A 14,606-nucleotide genomic window follows, 5' to 3' on the forward strand; every position below is an offset into this window, starting at 1 on the left:
AATATTCTATTATAATATATAAAATAATTTGTAAATACTTAAACTATTCTTGTCTTCTTTATTCTCTTTTTTCCTTTCTAAAGAAGAAGAAGAAAAGAGGAGAATAAGGAGGGGAGGGAAGATGAGTTAAAGTTACGACGGTGGAGAAGGTAGGTGAGAAAATGGTGGAAAGATATAAAAAAAATAATAGAATGGTGAGGATATTTTAGTAATTTGATTAATATTAATTAGTCAAAATAACGTCAGGGTGTTTAATGAAAATTACAAAAGAAAATGAGTCGGGTTACAAAAATGCTTAAAGATAGATCGTCAATCATAAAATAGATAAAATATAAGATGTGATTTATAAAATAAAATTTTTTTTTACTTGGTACGGAATTAGATCACGACATCATATCCGTGCCCACTGTTTCAACTCTAGGGCTTTAAATTTGGTTAAATCCGTAAAGCAATTGCTGCTGTCGAAGAACCGTAGAAACTCGATTCACACATAGTGCTTATAATGAAATAAACCAAAGAGATGGAATAACGTCTCAGCAAGCCGAATTTATTATAGTAAGATTCCCCTAGTCAGACCCTCCTCCCTCTTGTTTACTACCTCTTGGGTATAAAACGAAACTACTCCACACTGCTGGGCATTCCAACGCTCATTCATTTCCAATCCTTGATGAGGAACTACCCCAAACCCTTTGGCCTTCTTCTCTCCTTCCTCTTACAACTCCTCCCCGTGATACCATCCCAGCCCACAACCTTCAAGCTCGGACTAATCCTCGACTCGAACTCCTCGATTGGCCAGATCGCTCTCACGTCCGTCCACTTGGCCGTCGCCGACTTCTACGCCGCGAATCCCAACTCCTCCGCCCGTCTCCAGCTCCTCACCAGAGACGCCTCCGCAGATGTCGTCACCGCCGCCTCTCTCGGTAGAGCTTAACTCTTACCTCCTTTGTTTCTCCCAATCGAGAAAAGTAATTAGCGGATTAATTGGTGCTCTCTAATTGATGCAGCCTTGGAGCTAATTTCCAAAGAGAAGGTGCAAGCCATACTTGGGCCCCAGTCCTCTATCGAATCCGGCTTCGTCGCCGACTTGGGCTCGAGAGCCCAGGTCCCCATAGTAGCCATCTCCGCGACGAGCCCCTCGGTGTCTCCCACCTATTCCCCCTTCTTCGTCCGCGCCGCCGCGAACGACGCCGACCAAGTCGGCGCCATCGCGGCGCTCGTCGGATCCTTCGGGTGGCGCCGCGTCGTTCCGATCTACGAGGAATCCGACTACGGCGCCGCCTTCATCCCCTACCTGGTCGACGCGCTCAACGACGTCGGCTCACGCGTCCCATACCGCTGTTCCCTCCCCACCTCCGCCTCTTCTGACGACATCTCCGCGGAGCTTTACAAGCTCGCCACCGAGCAGACCCGAGTCTTCGTCGTCCACGCCAGGGTCGGCCTCGCCACCCGTCTCCTCCGATTGGCGAACAATGCCGGAATGATGTCAGAAGGGTACGTCTGGATCATGACGAGTGGCCTCACGAGCCTCCTCGCCTCCGTCGAAGAATCCATCTCCCCTGGCTCCATCGACGGCGTTCTCGGCGTCATGCCTTATTTCCCGACAACGGAGCGGATCCGCGAGTTTAAAAGGAGATGGAGTCGTCAATTCTTGAAGGATAACCCAAATGTTGGATTAGCCGCCGCTACTCAGCTTAGTAGCTATGCTGTATGGGCTTATGATGCGGTCTGGGCAATCGCTTTGTCCGCCGAGCGACTCCGCAAAGTCGACCCCGACTTCGTCGAATCCAAGAACGGCTCCACCGATTTATCCAATTTGGGCGTCTCCCGAACCGGGAAGCGTCTCTTGAAAGAGATACTAAGCACGGAATATGACGGCCTTGGCGGGAGGTTCCGGCTCGTCGATGGGGAGTTGAACGTGACCGCGTACCGTGTACTGAACGTGATGGGGGGGAGAGGGAAGGAGATCGGCTTCTGGACGCCGAGGTACGGGTTGACTCGGCGGCTGAATTGGAGTAGCGACAGCCAGTACTCGTCATCGAGGGATGGGCTGGGGCCGGTGATATGGCCCGGGGAGTCGACGGTGGTGCCTAACGGGTGGATTCAGCCGACGAGCGGCAAGAAGCTGCGGATCGGGGTTCCCGGACCGGTCATGCCCGGGTTCCATTCGTTCCTAGACATTGAGACCGACCCGGTGACGAACCAGACACGGGCGAGCGGGTTCGTGATCGACGTGTTCGAGGCGGCGGTCCGGCATCTACCGTACGCGCTGCCATTCGAGTATGTGGCGGCAACGAACGTGAAATATGACGCGCTCATCCAACAGGTCGCCAATGGGGTGAGCATACTCGGTACCTTTTTCTTTAATTTTTTGATGCTTTCATCTTTATCTTTAGGAAATAAATTAATTTAATCAAATTTTATATATGAGGATGATGTGCATGTGTGAATAAACTTCAAATGTTATATAATTTCTGTATTATATATGCTAAAACTAGAACATGAAATCATAATCTATCTTTGAGTATCCAAAGTGACCAGAGGTCAGTCACCCTTCTTATCTGTCTCTTTGTCGTCTTCGTTCCAACAAATTGTTTTCAATAGATATGATCATTTTGTTCTGCATGGAAATTAGATAGTTATCGTTTCCATTGGCCTTATTACTGAGGACCATACTTTCCAGTAAACATTAGCTTCTCTCTCTCTCTCTCTCTCTCTCTCTCTCTCTCTCTCTCTCTCTCTCTCTCTCTAGAGATAGAGAGAGGGAGATGGGTGATGTCCTTAGAGAGTCTTCGTCTCTCTAAGGGCGCCACAGCCACTACATCATATATCTATCATTAACGAAGAATTAGATATGCACAAAACTATGCTCGTAATTATTAACTAAGTTCAATAACTTAAATCGGACAAGTTCGAAGATAATCGAAGATGTTATGGTATCTAGAGGACCAGTCTTTTTTTTAATGATAAGAATAGCCTCTTGATTTAATTAACCATCCTGGCGCGACCTCTCGACTAGTTTGAACGGTTCAAGATTCTACTGGTGGTCAAAATCACTTTCTTTTCTCGGTGTTCAGAAAGACCGACTCTGGAATCGGATATCTTAATATCTTGGTGAATTTCTCGACCCAACTTCTATTCATTGTAGAGTAGTATATTTCTTCTATTCAACTGATAAAGTTAATAAAGTAGATCATCAGAATAAATCGGGTCATGGTCAGATGATTAAAAATACTTATGTCGTGTGAAGCTCTTTGAGATCCAATCCAGTTTCTTTTTTCTTCTAATGAACTTGAGTTGCCAATTAAGTGACGAATACGTCATCGTTCTTACGTCAGGCCCATCACGTAGTGGATGACCATAGCCTGGAATTTCTAAAGCCAACCAGTAGGCTTGTCAAAATAATTTAGCCGGCTCAAAAACAGGCGGAGCTTAATTTTAGGTTTGAAATAAATTCAAGCCGATAAGGCTCAATATAAATATATATAAAAGAAAAGTAATATAAACCATTAGATCCAACTATTCTCTCTTTATAGTTAAATTTAGTTTTATTTTAAATTTGATTTAAATTTAAATTAATGTTTAAACTTATTTGACTTAAAAATTATTTAAATTGATAATATAGCTCGTTTGAGCTCGGCTCGTTTACTACCCTACCAATCAAACTGACACCTGCCCTAGTTGCATTAAATATTTTATCCCCACTAATTACATCCTTTGTCTTGACTCATTTGTCCCGTATGCTTTTTCCCTTTTTATTTTTATAAATAATTATTCTAAATTGTTTCTCACTTTTATATTTTATGTTTCATGTTTTATTTTTTAGTTCAGTATGAAAAATATTAAATAGTCATTGTACCCTTATTTTTAGGGGCTGCAGAATTAGCTATGTGACACCAATGGAAGAGATATTTCAGAAAATAGCATTTCATAATTAAGTAGGCCAAAGTGTTATGAAAAAGAAGGAAGTGGGCTATGTGAGAAACGGACAACAATGTTGGAGTCTAGCTAGATGCAATTGTTTCTTATTTTTAATTTTAATACTTGCACAGGCATGATTTATCTTTTCATACTCGAATAAATTTCTCTACTTGTTATAGTACTCATCAGTCCTACGTTGTATCATCTTGTTCGCACAAGTAATGGATTCGTCATTAGTGTATAAACATTTCTACTATATTTTATGCCACGTGAAACAAAACTTAGAGCTGAAATATCATTAGTTGCTGCATAGAATCTGATAAACTAGTACGAAATTAATTAAATGTCCATCTAATTAAAGTGGGGCATGTACTTCATCCTTAACAGACGTATGATGCTGCCGTGGCTGACATAACCATCACGGCTTCTCGATCATCGTACGTGGACTTCACGCTGCCATACATGGCAACCGCTGTATCGATCGCTGTGCCATTGAGGGACGAGAGGACGAAGAACGCCTGGGTCTTCCTCAAGCCACTAAATAAAGACTTGTGGTTGGTCAGCGGAGCCTTCTTTGTCCTCACTGGATTCGTCGTCTGGATTTTAGAACACCGGATCAACGAGGAGTTTAGGGGCGAACCCTCTCACCAATTCGGCACTGTGTTCTACTTCACTTTCTCAACTCTCGTCTTTGCTCACAGTTAAGTCGATCATGTTACTTTTCAGTCTTCTCTCATCTCTTGATAACATGAGAAAGTTTAATTAGCTAAGTAACAAGTTGTATAATAGTGAAGTATTCACGTATTAGATCATAATCACACTGGGATCAAAATTGTTAAAATGCATATGTTTTGATAGGCAGTCTTACATAAGTTAAAATAGTTGGCTCATAGTTAAGTTATATTAAGGAACGTGTTGTGTTACTAGTTAGTTTGATCACATGCTACTCGTGTATTTAGCTCATCTATTATGCTCAGTTAAGCCCATAAATCGACCTACTTCTTTTGTAATTCTCTTCCCACTTTTCGCAATTTAATTCTATGATCAGTTAACTAGTCAATTGCCTTACATTTGCTAACTCTTTGGATGGGTGCAGGGGAGAACATGGTTAGCAATCTGTCCAGGTTTGTTGTGATCATATGGGTATTTGTGGTGCTCATCTTGCAAGCCAGTTACAAAGCCAGTTTGACCTCAATGCTCACAGTCCAACAGCCTGTAGCAACTCTGAACGACTTCACTGAGCTGAAGAACAGTGGACAAAATGTTGGCTACCTTGTGGACTCCTTCGTGAAAGAGCTCTTGGTTAATATGGGCTTTGATGAGTCTAGGCTCAAGGGCTTTAAATCTCCACAGCAGTTCGAGGATGCATTGGCGAAGGGAAGCAGAATGGGTGGTATAGGTGCCGTAGTCGACGAGATCCCTTACCTCAGAGTCTTTCTCAAACTCCAGTGCGACAATTATACAATAGTTGGGCAGATGAACAAAACAGGTGGATTTGGATTTGTGAGTTCCTCTCTCTTGAACTTTATTTGCTACATTTTGGTACGTTAATCCATTTTTCCATTCACTATCTTCCAAAATTAATTCTGGGGAAAGAGTAGTATGGAAAAATGTGTTAATCAACTTCTCTGTTCTCTTAATTTCCCTCCTATTCCTTTCAAGTAGATATGCATATACTTTATAGCAGCACGCATATCTATACATCCTTCTTACTGTTGTTCTCTTATCTCAACAGGCATTCCCAAAAGGCTCATCACTAGTCTCAGATCTCTCAAGGGCGATACTTAACATAACGGAGGGCGACGAGATGTCTGAGATCGAGAGGAAATGGTTCGGCGATCAATCCAGCTGCTCAAGCCAAGACGACCCGTTGACTTCCAACAGCCTGAGCATTGAAAGCTTCTGGGGCCTTTTCCTCATCACTGGGACGGCGTCAATCCTTTGCGTCCTAATTCATTTGGCTTTTTTTATCAACCAAAGGAGGCGTGATCTAAGACAAGCCATCGCCAATGAGAAATCTATCACTGGGAAGCTTCGTTCCATCACTAAGATTTACGACGACAAAGACCTCACATCTCATACTTTTAGAAAGAAGCAACTTAATGATGGATCAACCCAGGGTAGCAGAGATCCTAATTCCTCAACTCCGGACCATTATCCATGGAGTCCAGTGAGCACTTCAGTGCAAACATATGGAGAAGTTACTCCCTCGATCGCACCCTCAAGCCCAATGCCGGTGGAGGTCGAGCTTGCTAGCACAGCTGCAGGGACTCCGAGCCATGTTCATCATATTATAGAAGGACGTAGTAATGAGATTAACGGTAGCTCACAACATGGTGTTCTAACTAGCTCTTGATTGATATTATGAGTTAGGACTCCTTGATGCTGTGCATATATATATTGAAAGATAATTTGATATGTATCAATGAGATTAATTGTAGCTCACAACATGGTGTTCTAACTAGCTCTTGATTGATATTAGGAGTTAGGACTCCTTGATGCTGTATATATATATTATTGAAAGATAATTTGATATGTATCAATGAGCGAACTGCTAAAATAAAATTCTATCATCGAAATGTATAAACAAAATTGTTATTTCATACACGTTACTTGATTAATCAGTTAATTTAGTTCCAAAACTAAAGCAGTTTCATTCCATGTTCTTAGAAAATCATACATATTTTAGAGAGATGAAAAGTTCAGCTTATCAAATTAATAGACCATGTAAGAGAGATAAGAAAATAAAGATGCTAACTGACTCTTAAAAAGTGGAGGGTCGGTCAATTTTATAAAATATCATATAATTTGCAGTTGAAAGAAAAAGAGAGAAATTAAAGGTAAGTGTTGAATTATTTGTCTAGTTAATTAGTGATCAAATACAACCTATTTAGAATTCTTTTTTGTGATAGAACTATTTAGGTTTAATCTGAGAAGTTTTGATAAGGTTGTTGTTGGTAGTAACAATTTGATTCAACGACTGTTTTGCACATGAAAAAAAATTGCTATTAGATTGCTTTGTCGAACTATAACAGCATAATACTCTATCTTAAATATAGAAAAAAAGACTCAAAATAAATTATGAATGGATAAACCAGTTGAATTAAGGTTAACTACTCCATTTGATGAGAGGCACTACTTCAGGTCACAATTAAATCAAGAAATTTTGTTTAAAAAAATGGACTTAACCAACAAGGCAAGCCCCTACATGCGCATAAGTTGATTTGCATAGCTAATTTTACTCACAAAATGAGCACCTTTTTTAGATCTCAAAGCTTAGACAATTTAATATGCCGTACCAATATTTCTTAAATAGTCACCGTGATATTAAACTCATTTTTTTATTTTTTATTATCATGATAATCTCTTTAAAATTAGTTTTTATTCACTTTTTTTATAAATTTAAATAAATAAGTATATGATATTGAAGTACTCTTTAAATTATTTTAATTTCACCATCTATGATAGTATATGGACCCTAGTTAAATCTGGGATCAAAATTTATGTTCGAAATACGTAATTTTTTTCAAGAGTTGTTACATGTCACAGTTGTTCTTTTAACCTTATTTGGTTTGAGATTAAGCTCCGAACTCAATTAGTTAATCTTATTTCTTAGTCTTAATTTTTTAAAAAGTAAACTTGATTAGATATGAAAAGATTAAAAAATATTTTGTTACTGAACCAGTTAGGGATCCTAAACCAATTCAGGAGGAATCCCTAAACTCAAAGTAAACAAGAATAGCTTTTGATTTATGCATAACTCTTAAACAATAGTAAGAAATTTATATATCTACGGTGTAGTGTGATCAAAACAATACAAAGATTATTAGGCTGACTAGAGAATCTTTTGAGATACTATTTGCCTAAATGATATAATTGGATCATTTTGGTACTTTTGTAGGTATGTGTATTATTGATCATTGGGCAGGCCGGCTTGTGCTTTTCAAGCCCTTGGGCCAACCAAGCTTGAGTATCTATTCACCGCTCAACCCATTAATGACTTAGGCGTCGGATTTAAACCGTGCTAGAATACAATAAGTCATTACCACCCACTAGCCATGAGATATCAAGGCTTGAGCTATGCATAATGGGTCAAGAATAACACGCTGAATTAAAAAAAATTATTATATCGAGGTGAGCGTAATAAGTCTCTGTGAAGATATTTAGTTGTCTTTTATTGTAACATACTTATATATTTGTCTAAATCTTTGATGTGGAACTAAAAAAATCATAGAAATAGGCATGCATAATAAGTTGCGCTGTAATAGGTTAATAGGTCGGTTGGCCTTTTGGCTCGAGTTGAGCAGACCAATGCTTACCCCATACAAATCATTACTATCTTAGGCTTGGACTGAGCTTAGCTCAATTAAGAATAGGCGGGTTCAAATTGTGGCAAGGCGGCCAACGCCGGTAATCATAGGTAGGTACGTGGCACCACAAAGAATATGCTAACGACTCATAAAGCTAGTGAATGATCAACATTTCCGGCTGTGGTGTAACTCAACGAGTCTAAGAGACCCCTCATTAATTCCTGATACATATAAATATATATTCGTAAGGTTCATAGGAGCAATCATTCTTACAGGGGCCCTTACATCAATGGTGGCTCCATTGATGTCAAATTGCTTAAAAAAGTTTATGGACAGCATATAAAAGGCGCATGATATCTTTCAAAAGTTTATGGACAGCAGTTTGTGGTTGCTTTCAAATGGAGAAGGAGAAAAAGAAGAAGTATCAAATTGCTGCTCCATTGGCATGTTCTTTAACAACAGACAGGCACTTCTTGTTGAAGATACTTGTAGGCAATATTATTTTAAAAAACTCACTAACAACATGAAGGTCTATTTTGTATGCGAGTGTCAAGTGTGAAGGATAAACTAAAATTAATAATTATACAAATGATAATGATAAGTTGATAACCCACCAAAATATCTTCGAGAAAAAGAAAATTAAAGAATTAAAATATCCTCGACTATAACTATTCTTTTTAAGTAGTAGCTTCGTTGAGAAAATCTTGCATCCCGAGTTTGGATGATTGTAAATGATATAAATCTAAATGCTCGCTCTCATTGAGAAAAGCATGAATCAAAATCTAGCTTCGAGTATCCAAAGTGACCAGAGGTCATTCACCCTGCTAACCTGTCTATTGTTTTCGATAGATATGATCATTTTACTGCATTGAAATTAGATAGTTATTGTTTCCATGGGCCTTATTACTAAACACCAAACTTTCCAGTAAACATTAGCCTCTCTCTCTCTCTCTCTCTCTCTCTCTCTCTCTCTCTCTCTCTCTCTCTCTCTCTCTCTCTTTTGAGAAGGGTGATGTCCTTGAGAGTCTTCGTCACTCTAAGGGTGCCACAGCCGCTACATCACATATCTAACATTAATGAAGCATTGGATATGCACAAAACTTTGCTCTAATCAGTCACAAAAGGTGCAGTAACCAAATCGTACGAGTTCGAAGATAATTGAAAATATTCTGGTATCAAGATGGGGACCGGTCTTTTTTTCTCATTAATAAATAGTTGATCCAATAGTAGAACGTCCACGTGAGACATGTTGAAGATTTTATCATCATAATAGCAGCCTCTTGGTTCAAAAAGACCCACTTTGCAATCAGATATCTTAATATATCGATCAATTTCTCGACCCAACTTCTATTAAATCGGGTCATGCTCAGATGATTAAAAAGACGGCCAGGAATTTCTAAAGCCAGCGAGACGACAACTGGCCTAGTTACATTAAATATTTATCCCCGCTTATTGCATCCTTTGTCTTCTAGTTATTTCTTTTAATTATTAGTTAATTTACTACTATATTATTCTTTTGCTCCGTCTCCAATCTTTTACTCACAATCTTCTTTGTTTTTTACTAGCTTTTTGTATAAAATAAATATTATTTGTATATGATGTGTTTAATATATTTTTTTCCAAGGTTATCTATTTGAGACATTTTATATAACTCTATAATTTACTTTTCATTTCATTGCTATAGTCCTACCTCTGTGACTAGACATGACTTTAAATTCTAGTTATTTAAAAAGTTCGCATTAAGTATTAGTAACAATCTCTTTTTGAAATTTAAGCGTTAGTGATCATGACATGAGTTTTCAGAATTTTGAAGAGGGTAGTGTCTCTCTCACTTCTTCTGTCCTCCTTTTAATAGTTAACCAGATGACAGTAATGAAAGGGATACTTTAGGGACTTTTTTCATAGTTAAATAGGTTAAAGTGTCATGAAAAATAAATGAGTGAGTCTATATAAAACATGAACATTAGTTTAGGAGTCTAGCTAGATGTTATTATCTCTTAGTTTTATTATTAATACTTGCACAAGCATGATGCATCTTTTCATACGCGATGATCTCATATTTGACCCCCCCCCCCCCCCCCCCCCCCCCCATTTAAGTGTCTTTTTCTCACTCTTAAATTTCTCTACTTGTATACTACTCATCAGTCTTCCGTACGTTCTGTCATATATATCTCGCAAGAAATGGATCCGTCATTAGTACATAAATATTTTACCTTCTATATTTTATGCCACAACACAAAACTTAACGAGCTGTAATACTATTAATTAGTTGTCTGCATAGAGTTAACAACTACGACATTAATTAAAGTGGGGCATGTACTGCATCCTTAACAGACGTATGATGCTGCCGTGGCTGACATGACCATCACGGCTAATCGATCATCCTACGTGGACTTCACGATGCCATACATGGCATCCACTATATCGATGGCGGTGCCGTTGAGGGACGCGAGGACGAAGAACGCTTGGGTCTTCCTCAAGCCATTAAGTAAAGACTTGTGGTTGGCCAGCGGAGCCTTCTTTGTCTTCACTGGAATCGTCGTGTGGATTTTAGAACACCGGAGCAACGAGGAGTTTAGGGGTGAACCCTCTCACCAATTCGGCGCCGTCTTTTACTTCATTTTCTCAACTCTCGTCTTTGCTCACAGTTAAGTAATGTTACTTTCCGCTTTTAACTCTTTATCTTTTGTTATGATTGCAAAGTTTTGATTCGGACCATTTGATGTTAGTTTATTGTAGGACTTGTCTGCATTAGCCTAACAAGGTACTGTTAGATGTGCATTATTAAATACTTTCAGTTAACCGCATCAATTAACCTACTTCTGGACAGGAACTTCTCAGTTTTTGCCAATTAGTTTTGTTCCTAAATTTTATTTTATTGGTTGGCTCGTCAATATATGCCTCACAATTTGCAACTCTTTGGATGAGTGCAGAGGCGAATATGGTGAGCAATTTGTCTAAGTTTGTTGTGATCATATGGGTATTTGTGGTTTTGATCCTGCAATCGAGTTACACAGCCAGTTTTACTTCAATGCTCACAGTCGAACAGCGTCCTGTGAACGACTTCATTGAGCTTGAGAACAGCGGAGAAAATGTTGGTTACCTTCAAGGTTCGCCTACGAGAGAGGTCCTGATTAGGATGGGCTTTCATGAGTCGAGTCTCAAGCCTCTTAATTCTTCACAGCGGTACGTGGATGCACTGGCAGAAGGAAGCAAAAATGGTGGTGTCGCTGCCATTGTCGACGAGTACCCTTACCTTAGAGCTACTCTCAAACTTAATTGCGACAATTACAAAATAGTTCAAGAAATAAAGACAGGTGGATTTGGATTTGTGAGTTTTCCTCTCTCTCTCTCTCTCTCTCTCTTATTATATCTTTCCTGTATCTAGAGATAGAGTTTCTACGAAAAAGTGTTGAATATTTGTGAGTTACTCTATGTTTCGGAGGTAAAAGGAAACTTAGGAGGGTTAAGGATTATTACTTAAAATGCAAGCAAACTAAATATAAAAGAATTTACGTGATTCATTTTATAGTCTACTTTCACGGGGGAAAACATAGTACATACAAAGATAATTACTCAAAATATTTTTTAAATTATTAATAATCTCACTTTAAAATAAAAAAGAAAATATCTAAATAGAAAGAATAAATTATTCTAGAGTAAGATTCCCTCACAATATTTAGAACAAAAAGAAATAAAATTTAATATAGAAAATACCTATCAAAGAGATCAGTATAATTCAAAAGATCCTTCTTTGGATCTATGCGCCTCTGTATCCTCTTTTGTCCTTCTGAGTGCACGTCGCATGACAGAAATTTATCTCCTACTTGGCTACTCCTCATTAGAGATGGAAAACCGATACCGGGAATTCAAAAGTAATTGTGATGGGTAATTATAACCGTTGGATCATGATTTTAAATTAGAGATGTTCATGGAAGCATTTGTCTTTAAACTAACAGTTCATTTCAAGTACCTCAATGTGTTGGTTATACCCGATTGTGAATTAATCTTTATTACTTTTGTTCTGTGATCTCTAACAAACAGGCATTCCCAAAAGGCTCACCACTAGCCTTGGATCTCTCAAGGGCAATCCTCAACATAACAGAGGGCTATAAGATGTCTGAACTCGAGAGGAAATGGTTCGGCGATCAATCCAACTGTCCAACCCAAGACGACCAATTGTCTTCTAATAGCCTCAACTTTGACAGCTTCAAGGGCCTTTTCCTCGTCACTGGAACTACGTCAATCCTTTGCTTCCTAATTCATCTGGCCTTCTTCCTCAACCAAAAGAGACGTCATCTACTGAGACAAGCCATCGCCAATGAGAAATCTATTGCTGGGAAGCTTCTTACGATCGCTAAGCTTTACGGTGATAAAGACCTCACAGCTCGTACATTTAGAAAGATGCAACTTAACAATGGATCGACCGGGGGCAACAGAGGTTCTAATACTTCAACTCCTGACTATTATCCATGGAGTCCGGGGAGCACTTCAATGCGAACATATGGAGATGTGACTCCGTCGGTCATGCCCGCGAGCCCAATGCGGCGGAAATCGAGCTTCCGGCCCCAGTTGTAGAGACATGGAGTCTTGCTGTGTTTAACTTGTAGGTCTATTACTGTAAGAAAGGAGGTTTTGTACACGAGGATGGAAGGCTAATCTCTTGATTGATATTAAGAAACTAGGTTTTGGAAGGCCTAACTCTTGATCATAAATTCTCTTATTTGTGTTGCTTGTATGTGGTTTGCTTGCAGGTCAGATTATTTCTGTCTAGATCTATGCTTTCAAAGTGTGATGCATATTTATGTTGGGATAGTTGGCAATCAAATACAACCCTCTAGATCTCTCACTACTATTTAGAATAATAAGTTTTAATAATATTTTTTAAAAATTTCTTATAGTTTTTTTCTTCACCTTGTTGGTAGAATTTGCTATTGATCTATATTGATAATGTAGCTTAGATGGAATCAAGTCAATTGTTAACATTATTTGATACCAAGATTAATAAAGTAGTTATGCTACCTTGTTTTGAATTAGTGTTACTTTTTTTTTTGTGGGGTGAGGATTAAAACGTCAATGACATTATCACAAACAGTGGGACGCCTTTCTACCAGATGAGTGGGTTTAGCACAGTCCTGAGGACGCAACCCTCACAAAAAAAATTAAAAAGAGAAGAGATTTGTGATGCCAATGAAGCCAATTAGCAATAAAATTAACTTGCCGATAAAATATATATATATATATATATATATTGATGGTGTTCAAACAGATAAGGAGAATTTAAATATTCTCAATTTGTGAGAGATGCACAAAATTAATTAAATATTCCAAAAGATGACAGTGATTGGAGCAACGTCAGCTCTATAGTTCTTCCGGGAAGAACAGTCGGGCTAGAGCCTAACTTGCATGCATATACGTGAGCTCATTTTTTTGACTGCACGTCAGGTCAGTAGCCTTGCCAGCTAGGATGGCTGCCAAAATCATTCTACCTAGAATGTTAGAACTCAAATTTCATGTAAGTGTGAGGAACTTTAAATTATTAATTTAGGCTTAAAATTAATTTTAAACCGGGCTTAATCATAGTGAGACTTAAATTTACTAGATAAGGATTGTAATATATATATATATATATATATATATATATTTGGAATCATCAGATTACCATCTAAAGATTCATGTTTACTCTCTTAAACATGTCTAATTTAATTTAAGTTTGAACTAAGCTTTCCACCTCTTTCTCCTCCTTCACCAACCCTTCCTCCTTTTGATGGTGTTATCGTAATTTCCATCCTCCTCCCTTGTTATCGTAGCTAGACTTGCTTTTGCCATCCTTAACCCCATCCTCCCCCACTCTCTTCTTCTGTCTTGCTAGCCAATCCTCCACTTGGTATGTTGTTGTCGTTTGCAATCTCCTCCTCCTCTCCTACTACTACCGTGCTCAACACTTAGTGTCTGCTCACTCGACTAGTTTGCTCAGCCCTCATGCTCACATCTCTTGTCGTCGAGTTGACTCCATGACCCGAAAGCTCTCTTTCCCGCCCCTTCTCCTTGGTTTTCGCCATCAACTTATGCTGCTCCGCTACCCTTTCGCTACCCCTATGATTTCCTATTGTTGGAGAGTTGTCATGCATTGTTCATCAGTTTCTCTGTGGATGTTTGTCTATCGTGCCAACTGTAGTGCGTGAGTTTTATCAATTAGATGTTTTGTCTTATTTTGCTCTTGTGCATGGGTTTGGCTCAATTCATTCTCTATCCCTCTTTGTTGTGTTTTCTTTAGGTTTAGTGTTGTCGGTTGCGATGTTCAGATAGAGCCATAAAACGCTGACTCTCTTTCTTCTCTTTTTCGTCCAAGTTAGATCTCTTGCTACTACGTTTATT

The 14,606-nt window shown here is 38.9% G+C and overlaps 2 protein-coding genes across 2 annotated transcripts; both read left to right on the top strand.

Annotated features, from left to right (window-relative positions):
• Positions 1–605: 605 nt before the first annotated feature.
• Positions 606–6,461, top strand: LOC140778239 (glutamate receptor 2.8-like). The gene is made up of 5 exons (XM_073122859.1): positions 606–920; positions 1,005–2,335; positions 4,306–4,618; positions 5,015–5,421; positions 5,654–6,461. Exons 1-5 carry the CDS (start codon positions 668–670, stop codon positions 6,272–6,274), a joined length of 2,925 nt encoding a protein of 974 aa, XP_072978960.1. The 5' UTR covers positions 606–667; the 3' UTR covers positions 6,275–6,461.
• A 4,106-nt stretch (positions 6,462–10,567) lies between these two features.
• Positions 10,568–13,056, top strand: LOC140779046 (glutamate receptor 2.9-like). The gene is made up of 3 exons (XM_073123992.1): positions 10,568–10,875; positions 11,162–11,559; positions 12,273–13,056. Exons 1-3 carry the CDS (start codon positions 10,587–10,589, stop codon positions 12,804–12,806), a joined length of 1,221 nt encoding a protein of 406 aa, XP_072980093.1. The 5' UTR covers positions 10,568–10,586; the 3' UTR covers positions 12,807–13,056.
• The last annotated feature ends 1,550 nt before the right edge of the window (positions 13,057–14,606 follow it).

This window comes from Typha angustifolia, chromosome 15 (genome assembly GCF_048772165.1).
Source record: "Typha angustifolia cultivar Huaian chromosome 15, ASM4877216v1, whole genome shotgun sequence".
Lineage (NCBI taxonomy): Eukaryota > Viridiplantae > Streptophyta > Magnoliopsida > Poales > Typhaceae > Typha > Typha angustifolia.

Excerpts from the sequence above, each read along its gene's own strand:
- LOC140778239 (XM_073122859.1), top strand. The coding sequence starts at position 668 with ATGAGGAACTACCCCAAACCCTTTGGCCTTCTTCTCTCCTTCCTCTTA. Across the intron at positions 2,336-4,305 it reads TCCAACAGGTCGCCAATGGG|ACGTATGATGCTGCCGTGGC; the intron begins GTGAGCATACTC and ends CATCCTTAACAG. Across the intron at positions 4,619-5,014 it reads AACTCTCGTCTTTGCTCACA|GGGAGAACATGGTTAGCAAT; the intron begins GTTAAGTCGATC and ends GGATGGGTGCAG.
- LOC140779046 (XM_073123992.1), top strand. The coding sequence starts at position 10,587 with ATGACCATCACGGCTAATCGATCATCCTACGTGGACTTCACGATGCCA. Across the intron at positions 10,876-11,161 it reads AACTCTCGTCTTTGCTCACA|AGGCGAATATGGTGAGCAAT; the intron begins GTTAAGTAATGT and ends GGATGAGTGCAG. Across the intron at positions 11,560-12,272 it reads AGACAGGTGGATTTGGATTT|GCATTCCCAAAAGGCTCACC; the intron begins GTGAGTTTTCCT and ends TCTAACAAACAG.